This window comes from Choloepus didactylus, chromosome 14, assembly GCF_015220235.1.
Source record: "Choloepus didactylus isolate mChoDid1 chromosome 14, mChoDid1.pri, whole genome shotgun sequence".
NCBI classification, from domain to species: Eukaryota; Metazoa; Chordata; class Mammalia; order Pilosa; family Megalonychidae; genus Choloepus; species Choloepus didactylus.
In genome coordinates this window covers 13,360,139-13,379,885 of record NC_051320.1, presented here as the reverse complement: position 1 = coordinate 13,379,885, position 19,747 = coordinate 13,360,139, and the positions used below count along the sequence as shown (strand labels likewise).

General features: G+C 45.0%; 1 protein-coding gene across 4 annotated transcripts; it reads left to right on the top strand.

Annotated features, from left to right (window-relative positions):
- Positions 1–1,163: 1,163 nt before the first annotated feature.
- On the top strand, positions 1,164–19,645 carry SDR16C5 (short chain dehydrogenase/reductase family 16C member 5). 4 transcript variants are annotated; one of them, XM_037803468.1, is made up of 7 exons: positions 1,208–1,247; positions 5,649–5,984; positions 7,781–7,912; positions 10,402–10,501; positions 12,529–12,673; positions 15,338–15,463; positions 18,037–19,645. In XM_037803468.1, exons 2-7 carry the CDS (start codon positions 5,652–5,654, stop codon positions 18,128–18,130), a joined length of 930 nt encoding a protein of 309 aa, XP_037659396.1. In that variant the 5' UTR covers positions 1,208–1,247; positions 5,649–5,651; the 3' UTR covers positions 18,131–19,645. The 4 variants fall into 4 exon arrangements, with proteins under 4 accessions (XP_037659399.1, XP_037659396.1, XP_037659397.1 ...); XM_037803469.1 differs by having other exon boundaries at positions 1,239–1,286; XM_037803470.1 differs by lacking the exon at positions 1,208–1,247 and adding an exon at positions 4,847–4,988.
- The last annotated feature ends 102 nt before the right edge of the window (positions 19,646–19,747 follow it).

Genomic DNA, 19,747 nt, shown 5'->3' with positions numbered 1-19,747 from the left:
ATGATGATGGCTGACATGAAACCAAGGTGTACATGCACACTTGCACATATACACATGCACACACATGCACCCGCACACACACCAACACGCACACCTCTTCTACAGGCAACTACTCAAAAGCTTTCAATAGCGTGCCACTCCCCACAGGACCGGAGCCAAACTCCTAAAAGGTGCAAACACTCAAGACCGGCTCTCACACCTACATTTTCAGGCTTACAAAACCTGTTTTCTCCTCTCAGCCAAGGAGAGAACAAAACTGCAGCTGCTCACACGCCCACTTTCTATCGCACATATATTTGGCCATGATCGCTCTGCGCCTCTGCCACTTGTGTCAGGTCCACTCAGCCCTCAGGCTAATTCCAAACAAACCTTGCCCTGACTCCCAGTTTTTCCTTCAAACCCCCATAACTTTGTTGACATTTGTTATTTATGCCACGCGGCAAACTCCACCCTGGAGTATGAGCATATTAGATGATTAGCTAATTGAATTAACTGACTTCTATCATTTTGTTTTCCTTGGTGTATCTTCTGGCTCTTTGTGCACAGAGATGTTCCATAAATAGTGCTGAAGTCCTAGCGAGCTCTCGAATTTTTCTCTTACTTTTTCTTTCGCCTTTCATCATCTTGCTAGAACAAACTTCTGGAACCTCCCCCGCCTCCCCTCGGTCACCTGCCAGCGCCGCACCCGCTCCCACGGTCACCCCACCCTCCTCCGGCGCCCTCAACCCCCTCGCCCACCCTCCTTACCTCCGCGGGGCCAAGGAGGCTCTCAGACCCTGGCCCCAGACGGAGGAGCCTGGCGCTGCCGCCTTTGGGAACAGGCTGCACCCCCTCTGCGTTCTCTGACGCAAGAGCTCCCAACTTCGGGGGACTCACCCGGGGAACTTTTAAAATCAGAAATTCTGATTAAATAATCCAGGGGGAGCCTGGGCATCCGAATTTTTAAACTACCGCAAGAGGGTTCTACAGCAAGCCGAGGCTGAGAGAGAGACCATGCGCGCACGGGAGGGAGGGTCGCATTGCCCGGGGCTCCATCTCCCCGCGCCGGGAAAGGACGTACCGGCGCGACAGCCGCGGGCGAGCCCGGGCCACGTGACGCGCGGAGACCACACCCCTCCCCCGCGGCCCCGCCCCCGCCGCCCGGGCCCCGCCCCCCGACGGCCCCGCCCCCGCGCGCGGTCTCCCGGCCTGTGCGCCAGGACGCCGCTGGGGTAAAGGCTTGGACGCGGACATCTGAGGCGGAACCGGTGAGTTTCACCCAGGGGAGCGAGGACAGCGTGTCCGGGGTGAGTCACCCGCGGTCCCCGACGGACAGCCGGCCCCTCCACGCGCCGGAACACCGGCGCCCTCCTCTCCACCACCGCCCCGAGGCAGCCCGGCCGGGCGGGGATGGGGCGACCCCGGAGAGGCGTCTCCTCCCGGCCTTCCCTCGCCCTCTTGCCTCCTTCGGCCCGGGTTCCGGCCTCTGTGCGGCTGTCTCCGCTCCTGGAGCCCCCAGTCCACCCTTCTCAGCCGAAGCTGGGTTTGTTCGTCCGTCTGCCACCCCGCGTTGCCCGAGCCTTCCGACCTGGCGGTCTCGCGGCTGCACCCTTGCTTGGGAAGCAGATGTTGCCTTTTTTCTGTCGAGGAATGAGCTCAGCTTGGGGACTAACTGGCTGGGCCACGGGGTGGCAAGACCAAAGAGGTTCTCCAGCTCGATTAAATGTAATATGCTCCGTGACTTTCTAGAAAGTGTCTTTAAAACGAAATGGATGAAAAAAGCCAGACACAAAAGGATGGCTGTTGTTTGTTACCACTACTTTGTACTCCGTGAACGCTGTAAAATCAGTGTCTTGTAGAATATAGAGGACCTAGAGATAGAAGCTAGTGACGGGGGAATAATAACCTAATATGTATAGGTATGTTAATGAGAGTGAATTTAAAGATATGGGAATGAACGGGGTGATGATTGTTTGCTAATGTGATTATAATCAGTGTTGCATTGAAGGCAAACATGATCTAAAGTGGTTGTTGAAAGGCATGTATCCCACGGATTAGCACTGCAAATATAAATAAATGTTTGCATGATGTATTTCTAAGGTATGACACTGGTACAAAGAGTTAGCAACAGAGTGGTATATGGAAAAACTATCCTTTACATATTATAGACTATATTGAATAGAAATACCTTACCAGTACTACGCTAATACTAGGGATGAATATTAGGGGCTGATAAGAACTTTGTTTAAAATTGGGAGTGATGATAAAAAACAAAATGAAATGGAACCTGTCACTTGCCTTTGTTTGTAAGTATACTTATGATGGCCATCGTTTGTTGGCATGACCAGGAATCCTTAACTCTTAGATTAGCAGGAAAAACAATAATAATTCTAGATAATGTTGATTTTTTTTTTTTTTTTTTTTTTTTTTTTTTTTGTAATTTGGTGTCTGTTCAGAAGTTTCCTGTGGGCTAGTAAGGGCTATAGAACTCTCATTAATACTGTACCTCTGTGTTAGCTTGTTTAACTCCTTCAGCTCCCCTATGAGGTATCGATGGGTTCTACTAGACTCTCCCTTTTGTAGATGAGGAAACCAAGGCACAAAGAGGTGAAGTAATTTTGACCAAAGATGCAGAGAAATCAGTGGCTGCTCCTGAAGTCACACCCAAACTTTCATTCTTGTGTGGGTGCCCAAGCAGGCACCCTAATCCTCAAACAGTGAGATGTCAAACTCAAAAAAACTAGTTAGCATCTGCCAAGATGATGATGAAACGATGGGCTTGTTCACCATCTTGCATCACACCAACATTGAGAGAGTGCAGTAGTAAACTCTAGAACTCCCTGACCTTGAGAGCTTTCGTGTCACCCAGGAATATGTTGGACTGCTAGCTGCCCACGCGTTGCTGAGACCAAGGAAAGAGCTCTGTGTCCTTCCGGCAGGGTCTCGATGGGTGATGTGCCCAAAAAGGAATCCTGGCTGGCTTGGCCAAATCACCCAGGTGAGGATTTCCTATCTGAAGGAGTGTTAGCAGAGACAGATTCAAGATCCTGCAGTGCTTTGGGAAGCCCAGGCAAGAATTGGAAAGCCAGTCTGCAAAAATAAATCAGAGCAAAGCTTGGGGAAGCCCAGGGCCCCACAGCAGAAAACATCTCTTTGTTTTTGTCAGATCTGGCGTGCTCTTTTCCCAACCAGTCCTGGGCACACAGCTAAAACTTGCTGCCCTGAACCAGCTTCTCTGACCCAGCCTTTCCTCGGTGGCATTTAAATTGGCCTGACTTAGCTGGACTAGTCGTTATTGCATGGACCCAGGAGACCTGGTGCCTCTCCTGATCTGTGTGATTGAATTACTTTAACTGGAAGAGAATATCCATATATCCCCTGACCTGCCAGTTGTTACTTCCCTAGCTGCCTGCACTTGGAGAATTGATCACCTATGGGTCAAGGACATTTTCTTATGCTTTTCCCTGCCGCATCTCTGACCATCCTGTCCCTTCGTTTGGAGAGTGCTGAGCTGAGGGTATGGTCTGGGCACGCCAATCCTCAGGACCACCTCACTGCACAGTGGGAACAATAGCTCTAAACCTGCCAACTCCACCTCCATGCTGAAGCTCAGATCCATCACCTCTCACCTGGACTAGTGCAGAGGTCTCCTGATGTGCTACCTGCCCTCTTTTCCTGTGAGCTAATCACAGAGAAGCCAATAAATATCTCTTAAAACCACTTATCGGATCACCTTGTCCCCTTCTTGAACCCCTTCTGGACTTTCTATCATACTTTGAGTGAGCTTCATGTTCTGAGCCTGCCATCCTCTCGCTTGGCTCCCAGCTCTCTTGCTTGCTCCCCTCTGACCAAGCTGCCTTCTTTCCACTCCTCTTACCTGCCACAGAGCCTTGGACTACTCCACTCCTCTGCCGGGCAAGCTGCTCCCCCATCTTTTCACCTGTTAACGTTCATTATTTGGTTATTGCTTGAAATGTTACTTCCCAGCACATCTTCCCTGTTGCTTCCTCACCCCACCCTCTCTGACCTAAATCAGTTCTCCTGCCATCTCTCTCTAGCACCTGATTTGAAACACTTAGGGCTGGCGACTGTGTTTATTTGTTTAATGTCTGTCTCTTTCACTTGACCCTTAGCTCAGAGAGCGCAACAGGCTGCCCATCCCCTCAGCCCAGCTCCCAGCATTGTACCTACTCAGGGTCGGTGCCCAGTAAACAATAAGTGAGCACACCAGGCCCTGCCACTAACTAGCACCGAGGCCTTAGACAAGCCATGTATGCTCTCTGATCCTCAGTCTTGTCTTTAGAATGAGCCAAGGAACAATATTAGGGCGCATTCAACTCTGGCCTTCTCTCAGTATGTGGCTATGATCTGAGCCTTCCTGTAGCTGTCTCTATCCTCCCATAGCCATTAATAAAAATCAGTGCTCTTCTGGCCAAACTGCAAAGGCAATGAAGATTTACCATTCTTTCAGCACCCTCTTTCCATCTCCTGACAATGGTGCCCTCATCTGAGTCCCTTCATTGCCAACCCATTCAGGAAAGCTCCTCTACCCCCAGCACTGTGTGACCCCTGCTAAAATTGTTTTCTCATCCTGGAGGAAGTGTTTCCTTCTTTCTCAGCTAGTTGTTCCTAAAGCATCTTATAAACCTGTTCTCATTAAAGTGCGAGTGGCCAGTAGCAGAATGTAAGTAAGCATGGAGCCTTGTGTGAACTTGTCAAGGGGAGGCTTTTTATTCATTTCGCCAACCTATCAAGTGCCTTCTTGGTGAGAAGCACTATGAAACTGAGAAACATGAAAACATAAGTGAAGTTTTTACCGTGTGCTAGCATTGTGGTTAAGCAACCAGCAACATTCTCACCACCCCAGGCCACAGGACAGAACAGACAAGGAGCCCGAGGCCCAGAAAGCCTAAGGAACTTGCCCAAGATTTCATACCTTGGCAGAGACAGAGGCAGGCAGGGACCCAAGTCTGTCTCTTACTGATGTCCAGCAGTCCCGCAGAAGGGGGGTAAGTACTGTGGAGCTGGGGACAGCCCCAGAGCCCAGGGAAAGACCTCAAGTGCTGACCATGAATCCATCAGAAAAGGTCTAGAATGCTTCATTACCTCTCTTCAAATACTTGGCACAAATAGGATTGAGAATTTTTCTTTGGAATCTCAGATTTAAAATAGTTACTCAAAATTAAAGACCAGCATTGCAAACAAGAAAGCCCAAACCTAAAATGAGACCACAGACCAAAAGAAAAACAGAGAGAAAAAAGTTGTCCTAAACATTATGACATGGTCAAGACTTTAAGCATAATACCAGCCAGCATCACCCATGATTATTATGAAGAAAGGTTAACTTTGCAGAAATAATGAACTCAGACTTTGGGTTAAATTTTGGCGTACTAGTTACAGTTCCTGATTAATGAGCACTTCTGTACCACATAGGCATTCAGTGGTGTGCCTGGCTCAGTGTTATGTACTGAGGAGAGAAAGTGGAATAGTCCCTGGAGGCTCCTTCCCCTTTCTGAGTTCAGCATCTTCCACCAGGAAAGACATTTAGGTCAAGCTTCTCAGTTACTTTGACGGCTTCAGAAAGCAGGAGCTCGGTGCAGTCAGCAACCTCAGGGAACAGACTGCTGAGTTCTCATATAGGTCTATCTTTCTTTATATGTGTCAACCAGAACATGACTCCCAACTGGAAATCAGTGGAAGAAATGTTGATCTTCTTGGGAAAGTCTCTGCTCTCTCTTCTGGAGAGTTTGCTTTTTACCATCATCCCAAGGCCCAGGAAAAACGTCGCTGGCGAGATCGTCCTGATAACTGGTGCAGGGGGAGGACTGGGAAGGCTTTTAGCCTTAAAATTTGCCAGCCTTGGATCTGTGCTTGTTCTCTGGGACATCAATGAGGACCAGAACGAGGAGACGTGCAAGCTGGTCCAGGAAGCGGGAGCCACAAGAGTTTACGCCTATACCTGTGATTGCAGTCGCAAGGAAGACGTGTATAGTGTGGCCAGTCAGGTAAATCTTGGACGCTTGCTGTTTGATAGGGGGTAAGCACCCTAAGTAAGTCTGGGACATCCATCAGTTTCTCTGTGCATTTGCCTTTCTCAGTGCCTGTTTGTCTATCTTCCATATCCCTTTAATTTAAAGAATATAGTGGTAGGATGGGAATTAAGATTTTGAGCCATTACTATATGCAAGACACTACAGTAAGGAGATCTGTAAAGGAGATCCCATATTAGCCCGTTCCGCAACTAAAGAACCTGAGATGTAGGGAGGGTAAGTAGCTTACCCATGAAGCACGGTGAGGAAGTAGTAGAGCTGCGGCCGGGCCTTGAGTCTCATGGGTCCAGAGACCAGACTTGTAACCACTAAGCCATACCACCTCCACTGGGTTGGTGATAGCCTCCTTCTCTGAGGATAAAGAAACCAAGACACACGGATGGTACAGAACCAGCCCAGAGTCACAGAGCTGGTAAATGACTGAGCCAGGATTTGAACCCCTATTTAGCCTCATTTTAAACCCAGGCTATTTCTGCCACACCTCAGTGCCTTTCATTCAAATGTTTGTTTATTTTAAGTATTCAAAAGAAAACCAGAATATTCTATGCATCCTAAAGACTCTTAGCTACATCTGCTTCTTAGATAGCTATAGAGATGCACGTGTAAAGAAATCTCTCAGGAAACCAGGACTCCAATATGCCAATAGTGAGGACTGCCTTAATTCAACCCGTCGGTTGGCTGCCTCCTTTCCCTCCGTCCCCATGTTGGCACATATCAGCCACGCAACGCTTTTCCTGTGACTCTCCGGACTCCCCAGTTTAGCGGGAAGCAAGGTATCACACGAGCCTTCTGTGAGCAATCTTACTCACATCGTAAACTTTTTCCATAACTTCTAGACTCTACCTAAGGTCCCCTTGCTGCTTGCTACTCCTCATCCCGGTGGAGACGTTTGCAGGTCACTGGCGGATGAGTTTTTTGACTTTACATTTTACATCTCTGGAGATGGAAACCTGACGAGCTAACATGGGCTGCCACTGATAGCAACACGGTAACCCCAAAATGGTTCCTTCTGATTTGGGGGACAGGGACCCTGCTGCTTGATACAGGTTAGAGTAATGAAATTCAGAACACAATCAAAAGCAAAGGGACAGCACCACCTCCTGTCTTCATTCCTGGAAAATCCTGGGCCCAGATCTGACGTAAGAGCCAGGATGACACCCTGAAGATGTGTTATAAGGGAAGGGCTCCCAAGTCACACCCAGAATTTTTATTTATTAAATAGAAGTTATTGAGCACGTATTCGGTCCACTTTGCACCTGCCACTGGTCCTCTCCTTGGGCGGCTTACCCCTAAATGTTCGAGGTGAGAAGAAAACCAACCCAGCTGATGAAAGCAACACAGAAAGGTTCTAAGCTAGGCTGTGTGTTTAAAACTGTCTACAAATTTCATCCTTCCTCTTTTCTCTCCCTGCTCCACCCCTATCTCATTGTGGGCTAGGTCTCGATTTAGATGACATTTGGGTATAACGAAGCTCTTCTTGTATCCCATCATGATTCGCTACTTATACAGCTCCCAGAAAAAAGTTACTAATCACCAAGCATATATAGCAGCTCAAATTGTAGAAGGAAGGGAGTGTTTCAACATTTGAACCATCTTAAGATGAAGGGAAGAAACAAGAAGTGGAGCCTCAGGGTTGGGTGTATGATGTAAAGGAAATAGCACATTCTTTCTTTCTAGTGGGCATAAATCCCATCTGAGTAACAGGGATAAAAATATATATAAAACTATGGTGCTGCTGTTTTTCAATTCAGGTTAAAAAAGAAGTAGGCGACGTTTCCATCCTGATCAACAATGCCGGAGTGGTAACAGGCAAGAGCTTCCTCAACTGCCCAGATGATCTGATGGAAAAGTCATTTGACGTGAATTTCAAAGCACATTTATGGGTAACTATTTTCTCTTCTCATAACAAGTATAAGGTTTCTTTGGCATTTAGAAACACCTTCCTCCTGCTCTCTTACAAGAGTATTACCCTCTAAAGAAAACACCTTCTCAGTTCAGGACCTGTCCTGGTCCACTCATTTGTTCTCTCCTGGCCCAGCCTGACCTCCGCCTCCCCGAAGCTCTTCTCAGAGACCCTGCAAAGAGAGACTGTCCTCATTTTCATATCACCATTTATGGCTTGCTGGCAATCTCAGGCACCCCATGTACAACCCTAAAATAGGGAACATATCCATTTCCTCAAGGAAACAGAGAAGTTAAAATATTTGTTCAAGGTTGCACAGCTAGTAAGTGACAATACTTAGATGTCATAATTTGTCTAAACTGGGACAGCTTTGAAAGTGAAAGGGAACATTATTAAAAAGCATCTGTTCTGGGCAAACCGAGACATACGCTCACCATACTTGGTACCTATCTCAGGGAAGGAGGTTCCTGCCACTGGCCCTGGCTGTTACATATTGCCAACCATAAGGGACATAGCTCCTGATTTCCATAGTGATGCATCTACTTTTTGAAGTTGCATTTCCTGAGTTTTCTAGAGTTCAGCCACCTCTGGCCTCTCCAAGCCATGCAGGTTCCTTCTTTCAACCTCTCCCCCTCTGGAGCCTACTTAGTTCCAGCCTTGCCGGCAGCACTGCCTTCCCAGCACATGGCTCTTTTCTTGGGAGTGATGATTTGTTGGGGAGCTCTGAGATCGCCCCTCCGGAATCCTCACACCTTTGCACTTGGGCTTCCTGCCCAACCCTCCTTCGGCAGCCTTTAAATGTCATTTGGCGTTTGTAGAGTTTCTGTCCCCTGGTTTCACTAAAAATGCAGTGGTGGTGGTGATAGTCGTCGTGTTCCGTATGATTTTCAGGAGAAAAACAGAAAGCTCCAAGTGGCCACCATGTTCTATAGGACCTACAGCACATAATTCATGTTCTCTTGTCCCGAATGGGCCAATATATAGTCAAACTAGAGATGAAGACCAGGATCTCCAGAGAAGTCTCCATTCCTGCAGCTTTTGTGTTCTTTTCCTGCCTCCCGGGTTTTTTTCCGCATCTCCTTCATGGTCTCTTCTTTCTCTTCTTTCTCTGTCTCTTCTTCTAGTTGTCCCTTAAATATTGGTGTTTCCCTGGGCCCTGCCATCCCCTCTTGTCCCCCCACTCTGCTCACTCTCTCTGGGCAGCCTTGTCTGTTCTTTGAGCATTTGCCCTTTGCCAAGTGCAGAGGCAGGGGCGTTCCTTGCTGGAGGGGTGGGAGAGTGCCACTGTGACAGGGTCCCCAGGAGGAGGGTGGGTCCCCACTGAGAGCTCTCTACATCAGGGTGCTTTTCATTATGCTGTGCTGTCTCCTTTCTGTTTGTTTGTTTTGATTTTCCACCTCTCCCAGTGTCTTAGTTTCTCCCTGAAACTCATTGTGATGTTGGGAAACATCAGACACCTGCACCTTTTAAGAGATCCCTTTTCTTATCTCCTGCTCCTCTTCATCTTTGAATAATTATTTCTCTGTTGAAGGAGACATCTGCAAAACCCATTTCTCTCTGCTTTACCTTCTCTCTCCAGATCCCCCATCAAAGAGGAAGGTGTTCTACAGTTCAGTGAGAGAGCGTACCTCCCTCTTTCTGACAGATATTCTGTCTTATTATGTGGAATAAAAATAAGGAAGAGTTTTCAAAGAAATAGAGACGAGTAGAAGACAAAGCTATCTTTTTAAATCAAAGCAAACAGCAAGATGTCTAATGAACAGTGTTCAGGATGGCTTTGACATTCCAAAATAAGAGAAAGAAAAGACAATATAAATCTGAAAAATCATTTCCCTGGTATTCATTTGTTTTGGGTTTTGGCTGCCACAACTAAGCTTTTCTTATACTACTTCAATCACTGACTTAATATTGTGTTGCTAAAAGTCAGATATGCACCAAAGGACAAATATTGTGTAATTCCACTTATATAAAATATCTAGACTAAATTCATGGGGACAGAAAGTAGATTACAGGGTACCAGAGGGAGGTGGGAGGGGCAGTTGAGAGTTATTGCTAAATGGGTACAGAGTTTCTGTTTCGGGTAATGGAAGAGTTTGGTAATGGATAGTAGTGCTGATAGCACACCATTATGAATGTAATTAATACCACTAAATTGTACACTTAAAAGTGGCTAAAATGGAAAATTTTATAATATATGTATTAGCACAAAAACTTTTAAAAAGTTTTTTATGTGCAAAAAACTTCTTCAGAATAAGTTATTTTTAGTAATATTGGAATTGCCGTCAAGGAAATAGTGCCATAACAGATTAAATTGGTTTCTTTCCAGATGTTTACATTTTCATATCCCCAGGCCTCCGTGTATTTTTATGAGTGTAAAAAAAAATTTTTAATCACAGTAGTCATACAAACATCTGACAAAAGTATACAAGGTGGTATTCAATGTTAAGAATTTTATTTTTCTCTTCTCAGACTTACAAAGCCTTTCTACCTGCCATGATTGCTAATAACCATGGGCACTTGGTTTGTATTTCAAGTTCAGCTGGATTGATTGGAGTCAACAAACTGGCAGGTAAGCAAAATACGTTATTTCACAATTGCAAGCTTCCTTGAAACCTTAATTTACATGGCAGCTCTGTATAACCAGTATTGCCTGATAATAAAGGATAATAACTAAGAGGTATTATTCAGTGAGATAAGGGCTTGAGAATCTTGTGCAGCAAAACTATATTTATTTGAAGTTAGACTGTGCTCTTTGGAGTCTCGGGTTTACGAAGAGAGACACCTTATTGATGTATTTTTTGCACAATTGCTTAACATAGTAACAGTCCCCAAAATTCACCTGGCACTTTAACCACGATGGTAAGTAGGTCCACCCTGCCTTCTCCTAAAGTTTTCATTAGGGGTCTTCCCCTGCCATGAGTTTGAAGAAACTCTTCTCACCCCTCAAAAAACCTATGATTAACCTCTCTGCTTTTTCACTGGTTGTGGACTTGCAGGAAGTGGTGGCCGCATCCATCTCACTTCCTGTCTTGAGAATAGTGGTGGGGAGAGAGGGTGGGGAGGGAGCCACAGAGTCCCAGATCCTCAGGGACAGAGGCCTGACTCAGGAGCAGGCATAGGAGGAGCAGAAAGCTGGCCCTAACCTACCAGGGTGTCGCCAGGGGAAATGCCCTGTGCACTGGCTCAACCAGCTCTCGGAGACTCGCCCATCAGAACCCTTGGCAGCCATATTTGGATAACAGATTGGACGGTTTGTTGATGGGACACTTCCTAATGCTTTTGAGCTAATGGTTTTGTCACAAAACTAGTGTTAACACAGTACATTTCATTCACAGGAATAGGTTTCTCAGTACCGCCAGCCACCCAGAATATCACGAATCTATGCACACCTCCCTATGCACATCTCCCTGTGCTTTGAATTTCTTTCCTCTATCCTTTTTGAAATTCATCAAGTTGCTATCGCTACCTCTCTTATATGTCTGATAAGTCACAGGCTTTTGAAATACTACAGCTCCTCTCAGTCCTTTTACTGGCATCATGTCCCTTCCTTCAGCTACAAGACCTTCCCACTCCCAGCTCATCATGGAAACAACTATCAGCCATTGATATTTCCCACCTTGTGGGCCTAGACTCCCCTGCATCAGAATCACCCATGAGCAAGTTCAGAATGCAGAACCCGTTATCCCTGGGCCACATCTGCTAATCAGAATGGCCCGTTTGAAGAGCTCAGTGAGCTGCATTTTTACAGGTGACTCCCATGATCCTAAACACTTCCTAGAACTACTCTTCCACTTTTCCTCACTGTCTTACTATCCCAGGCCTGACACCTGTAGCCTGGCTCTGCAATGGTGTAGCAGCTGCTGTGTAACATGGCAGATACGCCCCTTTTGACTACATAAGGCCAGGGAAAAGTGTAAGTCCGCCTAACCTCCTTTTCTTCTCCGAACTTCTACATTCTGTGATTTGAATATTCCTGTGTTAAAATTGATACAAATGGCACTTCCCACTCCCCGCTGCATTTTCATGCTATTTAAGAGGATGAGGTTGAAGTTGCCAAGAGGATGAGGTTGAAGCTGCCAAGTCCTTTGTTTTTTTTTCTGGAAGTGGAAAAGGGAATCATAGTTGGAAGAAAACTTCATCCGAGTATCATGACCCGTGCTGACCTCTCTGGCCTAAACTCCCAGATCACTTACTGCTTGGTTTCTGCTTCATGTGTCTTCCTGCCCCAATTGTGTTTGAGTTGTTTAGGTGAGGGTCTAGACACATATATCCTGTGCCCCATGTGAGAACCAGCACAGTGTCTTCATTCTTCTACCTTCTACGTCAAGTCCAGATGCAACCCCAGAAGAGTCTCCAAGGAGACTTGGCCCAGGCGTCCATTCACTGGCGTCCGTTCACTCAGAATCAGCTGACAGTTACTTGACCCGTGCCCCTTCCCACTTGTTCCTCACTTCTCCCAGTGGGCCGCAGAGGAAGAACACTGAAATAGTTGCTGCTTGCATTCTGTGTTGGGATTAGTGGTACATCAGTAAGCCTTGATGTGCTGCCGTTTTAAAAACTTCAGAATATTCATCAGCATCATTTGCCTTTTTTCAGATTATTGTGCAAGTAAATTTGCAGCCTGTGGATTTGCTGAATCTGTATTGGCAGAAACAGTTGCCCAAAAACAAAATGGGATCAAAACCACGATCGTGTGTCCATTTTTTATAAAAACTGAAATGTTCACTGGTGTTTCTACAGGGTAAGTACGTCCTTTATTTCAAAGAAACCACACTTTTAAAAAATGAATGCCTATCTGTTTGTTATTTTTTTTGTTTTGTTTTGTTTTTCTCTAACTCCCTATGCAGTGCCAGGCACTTTGCTGCTCTGTGGGAAAACAGATGAATTCAGTACTGCCCATCATAAGGAGCTTAGAGCCTAGCAGAGATGAGTTTGCATGCACATGGCTGGCTGTTCAGGCAGAGGCCTCAGTGCCATGAGAAAGCTCCAGGCTGCCCAGAGGAAGGCCAGGTCCCACCTCACTGAAAAGGCTCCGAGAGGAAGTGGCATCTTCAGTCTTAACGATGATCGGGCAGGATTATTTTTTTGTGTTTGTTTTTAATGAGCAAAAGGAATTTGCTTCCTGCTTCCTGCTGTGAGCTGTTTTTTACTGAACATTCATTCCTCCCCCAGTGCTATCTAACTTGGTACTGGTCACTTTGCTTTGCCCATCAGCCACCTCCCTAATTTTCCTCTTCAGGCATCGTGGAAAGTTAAATGTTCCCAACAGGCTGACCCACAGTCACATCTTTTTCCCTGTAAACATAGTTCTCGTTGGCTATACTTCTCATTTATGATTGACCGCATCTTTTGTACAGTTGTTGTGACTTGGGCCTTGCTGCTATTTGTCTGTTCCTTGTCTTTAAACTCAACTGTAAGCTCCTTGAGGATGAGAAGCTTCCTCCCAGTACCCTCTTTGGCATCCAGCACAAAACTCAATATGCTTTGTCTGAAGTGATTTTTTTAATGTTTTCCAAGATATAATTTAGAAAAGCAGCACTGAAATACATGACATATGGACTTCCACCAATAAGCTACCTATATCCTAATTTCAAAAAATTGATAAATGATTTTTAATCAAGAGTCCTATATTTTTGTATAATTAAATTTGGTTTTATTGAGATATATTCACATACTGTACAATCATCCGTGGTGTACAATCAGCTGTTCACAGTACCATCATATAGTTATGCATTCATCACCCCAATCTATTTTTGAACATTTTACTTACATCAGAAAGAATAAGAATAAGAATAAGAATAAAAAATAAAAGTAAAAAAGAACACCCAAATCATCCCCCCCCATCCCACCCTATTTTCCATTTAGTTTTTGTCCCCATGTTTCTACTCATCCATCCATACACTGGATAAAGGGGGTGCGATCCACAAGGTTTTCACAATCACACTGTCACCCGTTGTAAGCTACATTGTTATACAGTCATCTTTAGGAGTCCAGACTACTGGGTTGGAGTTTGATAGTTTCAGGTATTTACTTCTGGCTATTCCAGTACACTAAAACCTAAAGAGGGGTATCTATATAGCACATAAGAATGCCCTCCAGAGTGACCTCTCGACTCCGTTTGAAATCTTTCAGCCACTGAAGCTTTATTTCGTCTCATTTTGCATCCCCCTTTTGGTCAAGAAGATGTTCTCAATCCCATGATGCCAGGTCCAGGCTCATCCCTGGGAGTCATATCCTGCGTTGCCAGGGAGATTTACACCCCCGGGAGTCAGGTGTCACGTAGTGGGGAGGGCAGTGAGTTCACCCGCTGAGTTGGCTTAGCTAGAGAGAGGGGGGCACATCTGAGCAGCAAAGAGGCACTCAGGGGGAGACTCTGAGGCACAATTATAAGCAGGTTTAGCCAAAAGAGTCCTATATTTTTGCTGAAATCATCTGATAATCTTTGCTACAGTAATTAACAGGAGTGGCAGTAACAAGAAATCACAAACTCTCTGTTGCCCAAAAAATGTTTAATCTCCATTGCTTCATATGCTATGACATGAGTTCTATAAATCACTGAGAAATTATGTGTGTGGTTTTTTTTTTGTCAGTCGTCTTTCTGAAATTAGTTATTTTCATAAAACATATTCCAGCCTAACTCCTTTGGGTTCTTTTTTTTTTGTTTTTTTTTTTTAAGTTGCATTGGGTGGGGGGCTCTATCTTTTTCTTTTGTAAGTCTCTGCATTCCCAATCTACTGATTTCTCTTTTTTTAATTTTTTTTTTTTAGTTTTCCAAATCTATTTTAATTTTGTTCTATGTTTTAAACTTGTTTAAAGATATTTTTCTAGGATTTAGCCTTATCTATAAATGGTTTTAGAATTTCAGTCTTTCCTAGTGTGTATTTCTGTTTGTGTTTAAAAAAATTGAGTTTAATGTGAGTGATCTGTGATGGCGACATCCTACCATTGAGCCATCTCCAGCCCTGGATGTGCTGAGTCCTTCTCCTGGGCTTCCCTGGCCAAATCCTTTTCGTACTGCAATCTCCTTCCCCCCACTTCCCTTGATGCCACAGGAGAGCTGGGGGTCATTGAAGGGGCACAAATAACATAATTCCACATTTTGTGGAGACCACAGGCAGTTTGATTCCAGCTACTTGCCTTAAAACTCTCAGATCCATTTGTTTAATATGGTTTCCTGTCATTGTTCATATTGTAATATCAGTGTATTCATTAGAATTATTATTTCCCTTTCAAATTCCAGATATTATTCACCACATTGATAATTAGAGATTGATTACAGAAATAGATGAACTCTGGAAAGGAAAGAAGCAAATAAGTGACAATGCCTCACAACCTTTTTATCCTTTAGGTGTAAGAATTGTCATTATTAATTTGTTGATGTGTGGGTGTTTTTTTTCCCCCCTAGCTGTCCATTTCTGTTGCCTCTTCTGGAACCAGAATATGCAGTCACAAAGATAATAGATGCTATTCTGCAAGAAAAAGTGTACTTGTATATGCCAAAGTTTATATACATCATGGTGTTTTTAAGAAGGTAACAGTATCAGCTTCTTCCTTTTAGTATCTTCTATTTCTTCTCTAATGTGCCAGTCAACAGTTTACTCTAAATCTTCTCTGAAGGAGCCACTTAAACAGTATCTGTTACATGAATTAATTTTTAAAAGGAAAATCTATTACGTTCTGTTGAGCCCTTCATTGTGCCCCTTTGCAGACAAATGCAAATTTGCAAAGTTCCAGTATTCTTCATGAGTCTAGTAAATGGGGTTGGAGCCTTCCTGATGTCTTAGCATTATATTATTGTCAAAAAGAAGCAGATTTGTTGAATGATCTATGGACAGATAGAAGTGATATTTTTAAGAAAGATGCTTTTTCTGGTGCTTATTGTAGCACAAGCATGTTGGAATATAGAGACTGTACTTCCTCAAATACAGGGCCCCAATGTTGGGTCAGACATCAAACCAAATATTTCAGGAATTTATGGTAGGGGTAAAACTGGTAATAGAGAAATTAATTTGAGCTATAAGATGGTGAAAGAAAATTTGAGAAATAAGATGGGGGGTACTTTAAAAGATCTTCTCTTAGAAGCATGATGAAGTATCTTTGCCCATCCTTCTCTGTCTAATATGGCTGAAATGCATCATCTGCAGTGTTAGGACTAGATTACAGGGATGCTTGCGCAACATTGCATCAGCAGCTGCTGGTCCCCACTCTCTCAATCTATTTTCTAGACTGCAAAGGGTCATCTAATTAAACTTCTCCCTCAGAGGGGCTTCTGCTTTGCAAGGAAGCACATTCTACTATTGAACCACTCCCCTCTGTTGATTTGAAATCTGTCTTGTTTTAACTTCCTCTTGTTGGTCCTCGCTTTGCTCTCCAGCACTACATGGAATTCCATTCCTCTTGACAATGACAGTTCTTCAGTTATTTGAACACAAGTATCACACGTCATCTCCACCACGTGACCAGCAGCTGTTGCCCTTCCCTTTAGCTCCTTATATCTCCATTGGGCAGTGAACCAAAAGCCATCCTTCTGTCAGACCACTTGGCCAGGGCTTCATCTAGCACAGGACTGATCAGTATGACTGACAAAGGCTGTGTGGGACAGGGCAAAGGATCTTTGACAAGTCATCTAAAAACCCAGCTCTCGTTCCTGCTGTTTCCTGAGTCTTTGGCTCCAGGCACGCCATCAATTCAGGCTGCAGTTTCTTCTGTGATAAGCTAGAGATAATGTGTGCTATCACCTGTAGATTAGTGCAGTGCCATTTCTTGACCATTGCACGTATCTACATACAGTAACTACTTCTTGCATAACAAGTAGACATTTCTAGTATAGTAATGCCAGTTGTAAAGAATGTGGGACTTGATTTTTTCATTTCAAATGATGATGAAAGTTATGTTTGCTTTTATGAGATAATAGGTCTCAGCAGAGGTTGAGAAAGGGCAGTAGAGTTTCTGAGAAGACTAGAGCAAAGGAAGGGTCTGTGGAGGGCCACGATGAATGTGCTCACAGCAAGCACTCACTCAGACATTCATTCAACAAACACCTAGCAAGTGACAGATATGTGCCAGGCATCGCTTCCCATCCTAGGCCTGGGGTTACAGCAGTGAACAAAACAGACAAGAGGCCCTGCCTGACATGGGATTATCTTCTTGGGGTGGGATAGTGGGGAGTGGCAAGGAACAAACAAACAAAACAATAAAGTAAAAAAAAGGCACGCTGGATAGTAATCAGTGCTCTGAAGATATTTAAAGCAGGAAAGGAAATCCTCATTGGGGAGTGAAGGGCTGCAAGTTGAGGTTTGAGTTCTAAAGTGGTACTCCAGTGAGGTCTTGCTGAGAAGGTTGGCATTCCGGGAGAGACTTGAAGTTGGAGAGGACATGAGCCGTGTGGCTCTCTGGGGGAAGATTACCCAACAGAGAAGCAGCAAGTGCAGATTCCTCCCTACCCCAGCCAGCCTTCATCCCATCCTCAGGCATCCCGGGTTTGCTCTGCCCTCCTTTCTCTGCAGCATGAAACGTCCCATACCATGTGGTCCAGGCGCCAGGCTGAGATGGTGCACGTGGGCATGTGCGGGTGTTTGTGGGTGGGTGGGTGGGATGGCTGAGGAGAGCAGTCTTGGTCAGGCCTTGCCAAAGGGCCTGAGAAGTCATCGCGTCTGAGTCTCACAGCAGCCCTAAAGAGAAAGATTTATGACCTCACTTGACACTTGAGGGACAGAGGCTCCCAGTTCATCCCAATAACTTGCATGAGGTGGCACCGTGAAGGGCAGAGCTAGGGTCCGAGCTGGGCTAGGTCTGCCTCCAGTGCCCGCGCACACGCCACAAGACTTGCTTGCTTCCCGTTAGTCGTTCAGTGGAGCATTGGAGCTCCAGATGCTGACGTGATAAGTGAATTGAATGACATGAGTGAAGCAAGGAGAGATGTAATGGAGGCCTTGCACAAGTGTCCTCCCACAGGGCTGGGGACCCTCCTGGGCCACCCTGGGTGATCCTGAGGTGAAGGCAGATGTGTGATGTGTGAGTGACTTCATCTGGGACAAACAGCTCAGCTGGTAACGATGCTTCCGTGAATGCTCACCAAAAAGTTTCCTCTTGTGTTCTTTTTAGTATCTTGCCCCTGAAAACGGCCTTGATTTTGGCAGAATATTTGGGCGTCCTTAATCTCATGGATGGTTTCATTGGCGCAAAGAAGAAAGAGTAAGAACCAGCAGGACTGCTTGAGTCACCTGATACCAAAATCCAACATGACGCACCTTTGGTTCAATGAAGAAAAGCATTTTTTTCCAACAGAAGTATAGCTCTGGATGCCACAAGGAGCACTCTTATTCTGCCACCTGGGCTAGGATTTTCAGCCAGTGCCTTTGAAAATAATGTTGCTTTTTTGTTTGATTTTTTTTTTCTTCCCAAAACAAAGGCCATTTTTGCCATTTCCACTTCCAACAGGTGTTGGGGGACTGTAGCATTTTTGGTGCTGGCTACTGGCAATCCTGGGGTTCCTTGGCTTGTGTCTCTGCCTCCCATCATGTGGCGATGTCCTGTCCTTGCATTGGCTCATCCAGTTTCCGCTGACTTCTCGCTTCTTCCTTTGGGGCCTTCTGCAACTTCTGGCTTCCAGTTTCTTCTCTTTATAAGGCCTCCAATAACATGGTTAGTCCCACACTTATTCCAGTTGGGCCATATGTTAACTGAAATGTAACATTTACAATGGATTCACACCCAGAGGAATGTGGATTAAGATTAGGAACATGTCTCTGTCAGGGTATATAGCTCAGCCCACCAGAAACACCCTCTCTGCAGAGGACAGAGCTTGGGCTCTGCCAGCAGCTTGCTCTCAGCTGTGGCCTTTTTGAGCAGGTATCACCTGCTTATGGAGAAGCCCAGCCTCCCGTGCCCTTCGTTCCAGAGCAACTACACAAACACTTCTAAACACCCTGGACACTCACAGACCAGATGCAAGTCCAGTTGAAGGTGCGGGTCATCGAGTCAGGGAGCATTACTAGACATTCCCTTAGCAACCCTGGAAGGCCATGATCCCAGACAAAACTCGTAAATAGGATTGCATATTTTTTTTCCTAAGAGAGATCAAAAAATGGTTGCTCCTTACTCTGGAAAGGAAACCACTGAGTCAGATTTATTGCTTCCTATTGACCCAAAAACATATTCATTTGGTTAATTCAAAGTTTTTAACTTTGTAGTTCAGGTCAGGCTTCATGTTGGGATATTTTTCTATAGAATGGGAAATTTTCTGCCTTTATTTTCATTGATGCTGTGCTCACTTCTGATCTATTGTGTTCTTACAGTTTAATCAATAGGCAAACTGCTTTCATGCTTTGGAGATTAACTATAAAAGCAAGATTAAGAAAAATATGTTAATTACCATATCCCTGGCATGCCTTCCCAAGCTTGGGGGTGGGGGGGTGGATACATGGCCTGTGAGAGAAGCAGGAGTCTTTGTGTCTTGCCCCCTTTTGTGTGGAGAGAAGGACGGGATAGGAAGACCCTGTCAGAGTCCAAAGAAGAAAGAGTATGAATATCTTGGGGGTAAAAGTGATCTTAGAAGGGCAGGCTTCCTGGGAAATTTGTAGTCTGGGATCCACTGTGGGGTTGATTTAGCCCGAGCAGCTTGTGTGATTCTGATAACTCTGCCTCTATTTCTTTTTCATTAAGAAAACCTAAAAATAATCATAATAAACTTATTTTAGGATAATCCTGATAATAGCTACTATACATTATGCCTGGCAACGAGCTAAGTACTTTACACACATGGTTTCATTAAGCAAGAATACTACCGAAAGAGCCATTACTCAAAGAATAAAAG

Coding starts and splice junctions, on each gene's coding strand:
- SDR16C5 (XM_037803468.1), top strand. CDS start 5,652: ATGACTCCCAACTGGAAATCAGTGGAAGAAATGTTGATCTTCTTGGGA. Junction 10,502..12,528: donor TGGAGTCAACAAACTGGCAG/GTAAGCAAAATA, acceptor GCCTTTTTTCAG/ATTATTGTGCAAGTAAATTT. Junction 12,674..15,337: donor TTCACTGGTGTTTCTACAGG/GTAAGTACGTCC, acceptor TTTCCCCCCTAG/CTGTCCATTTCTGTTGCCTC.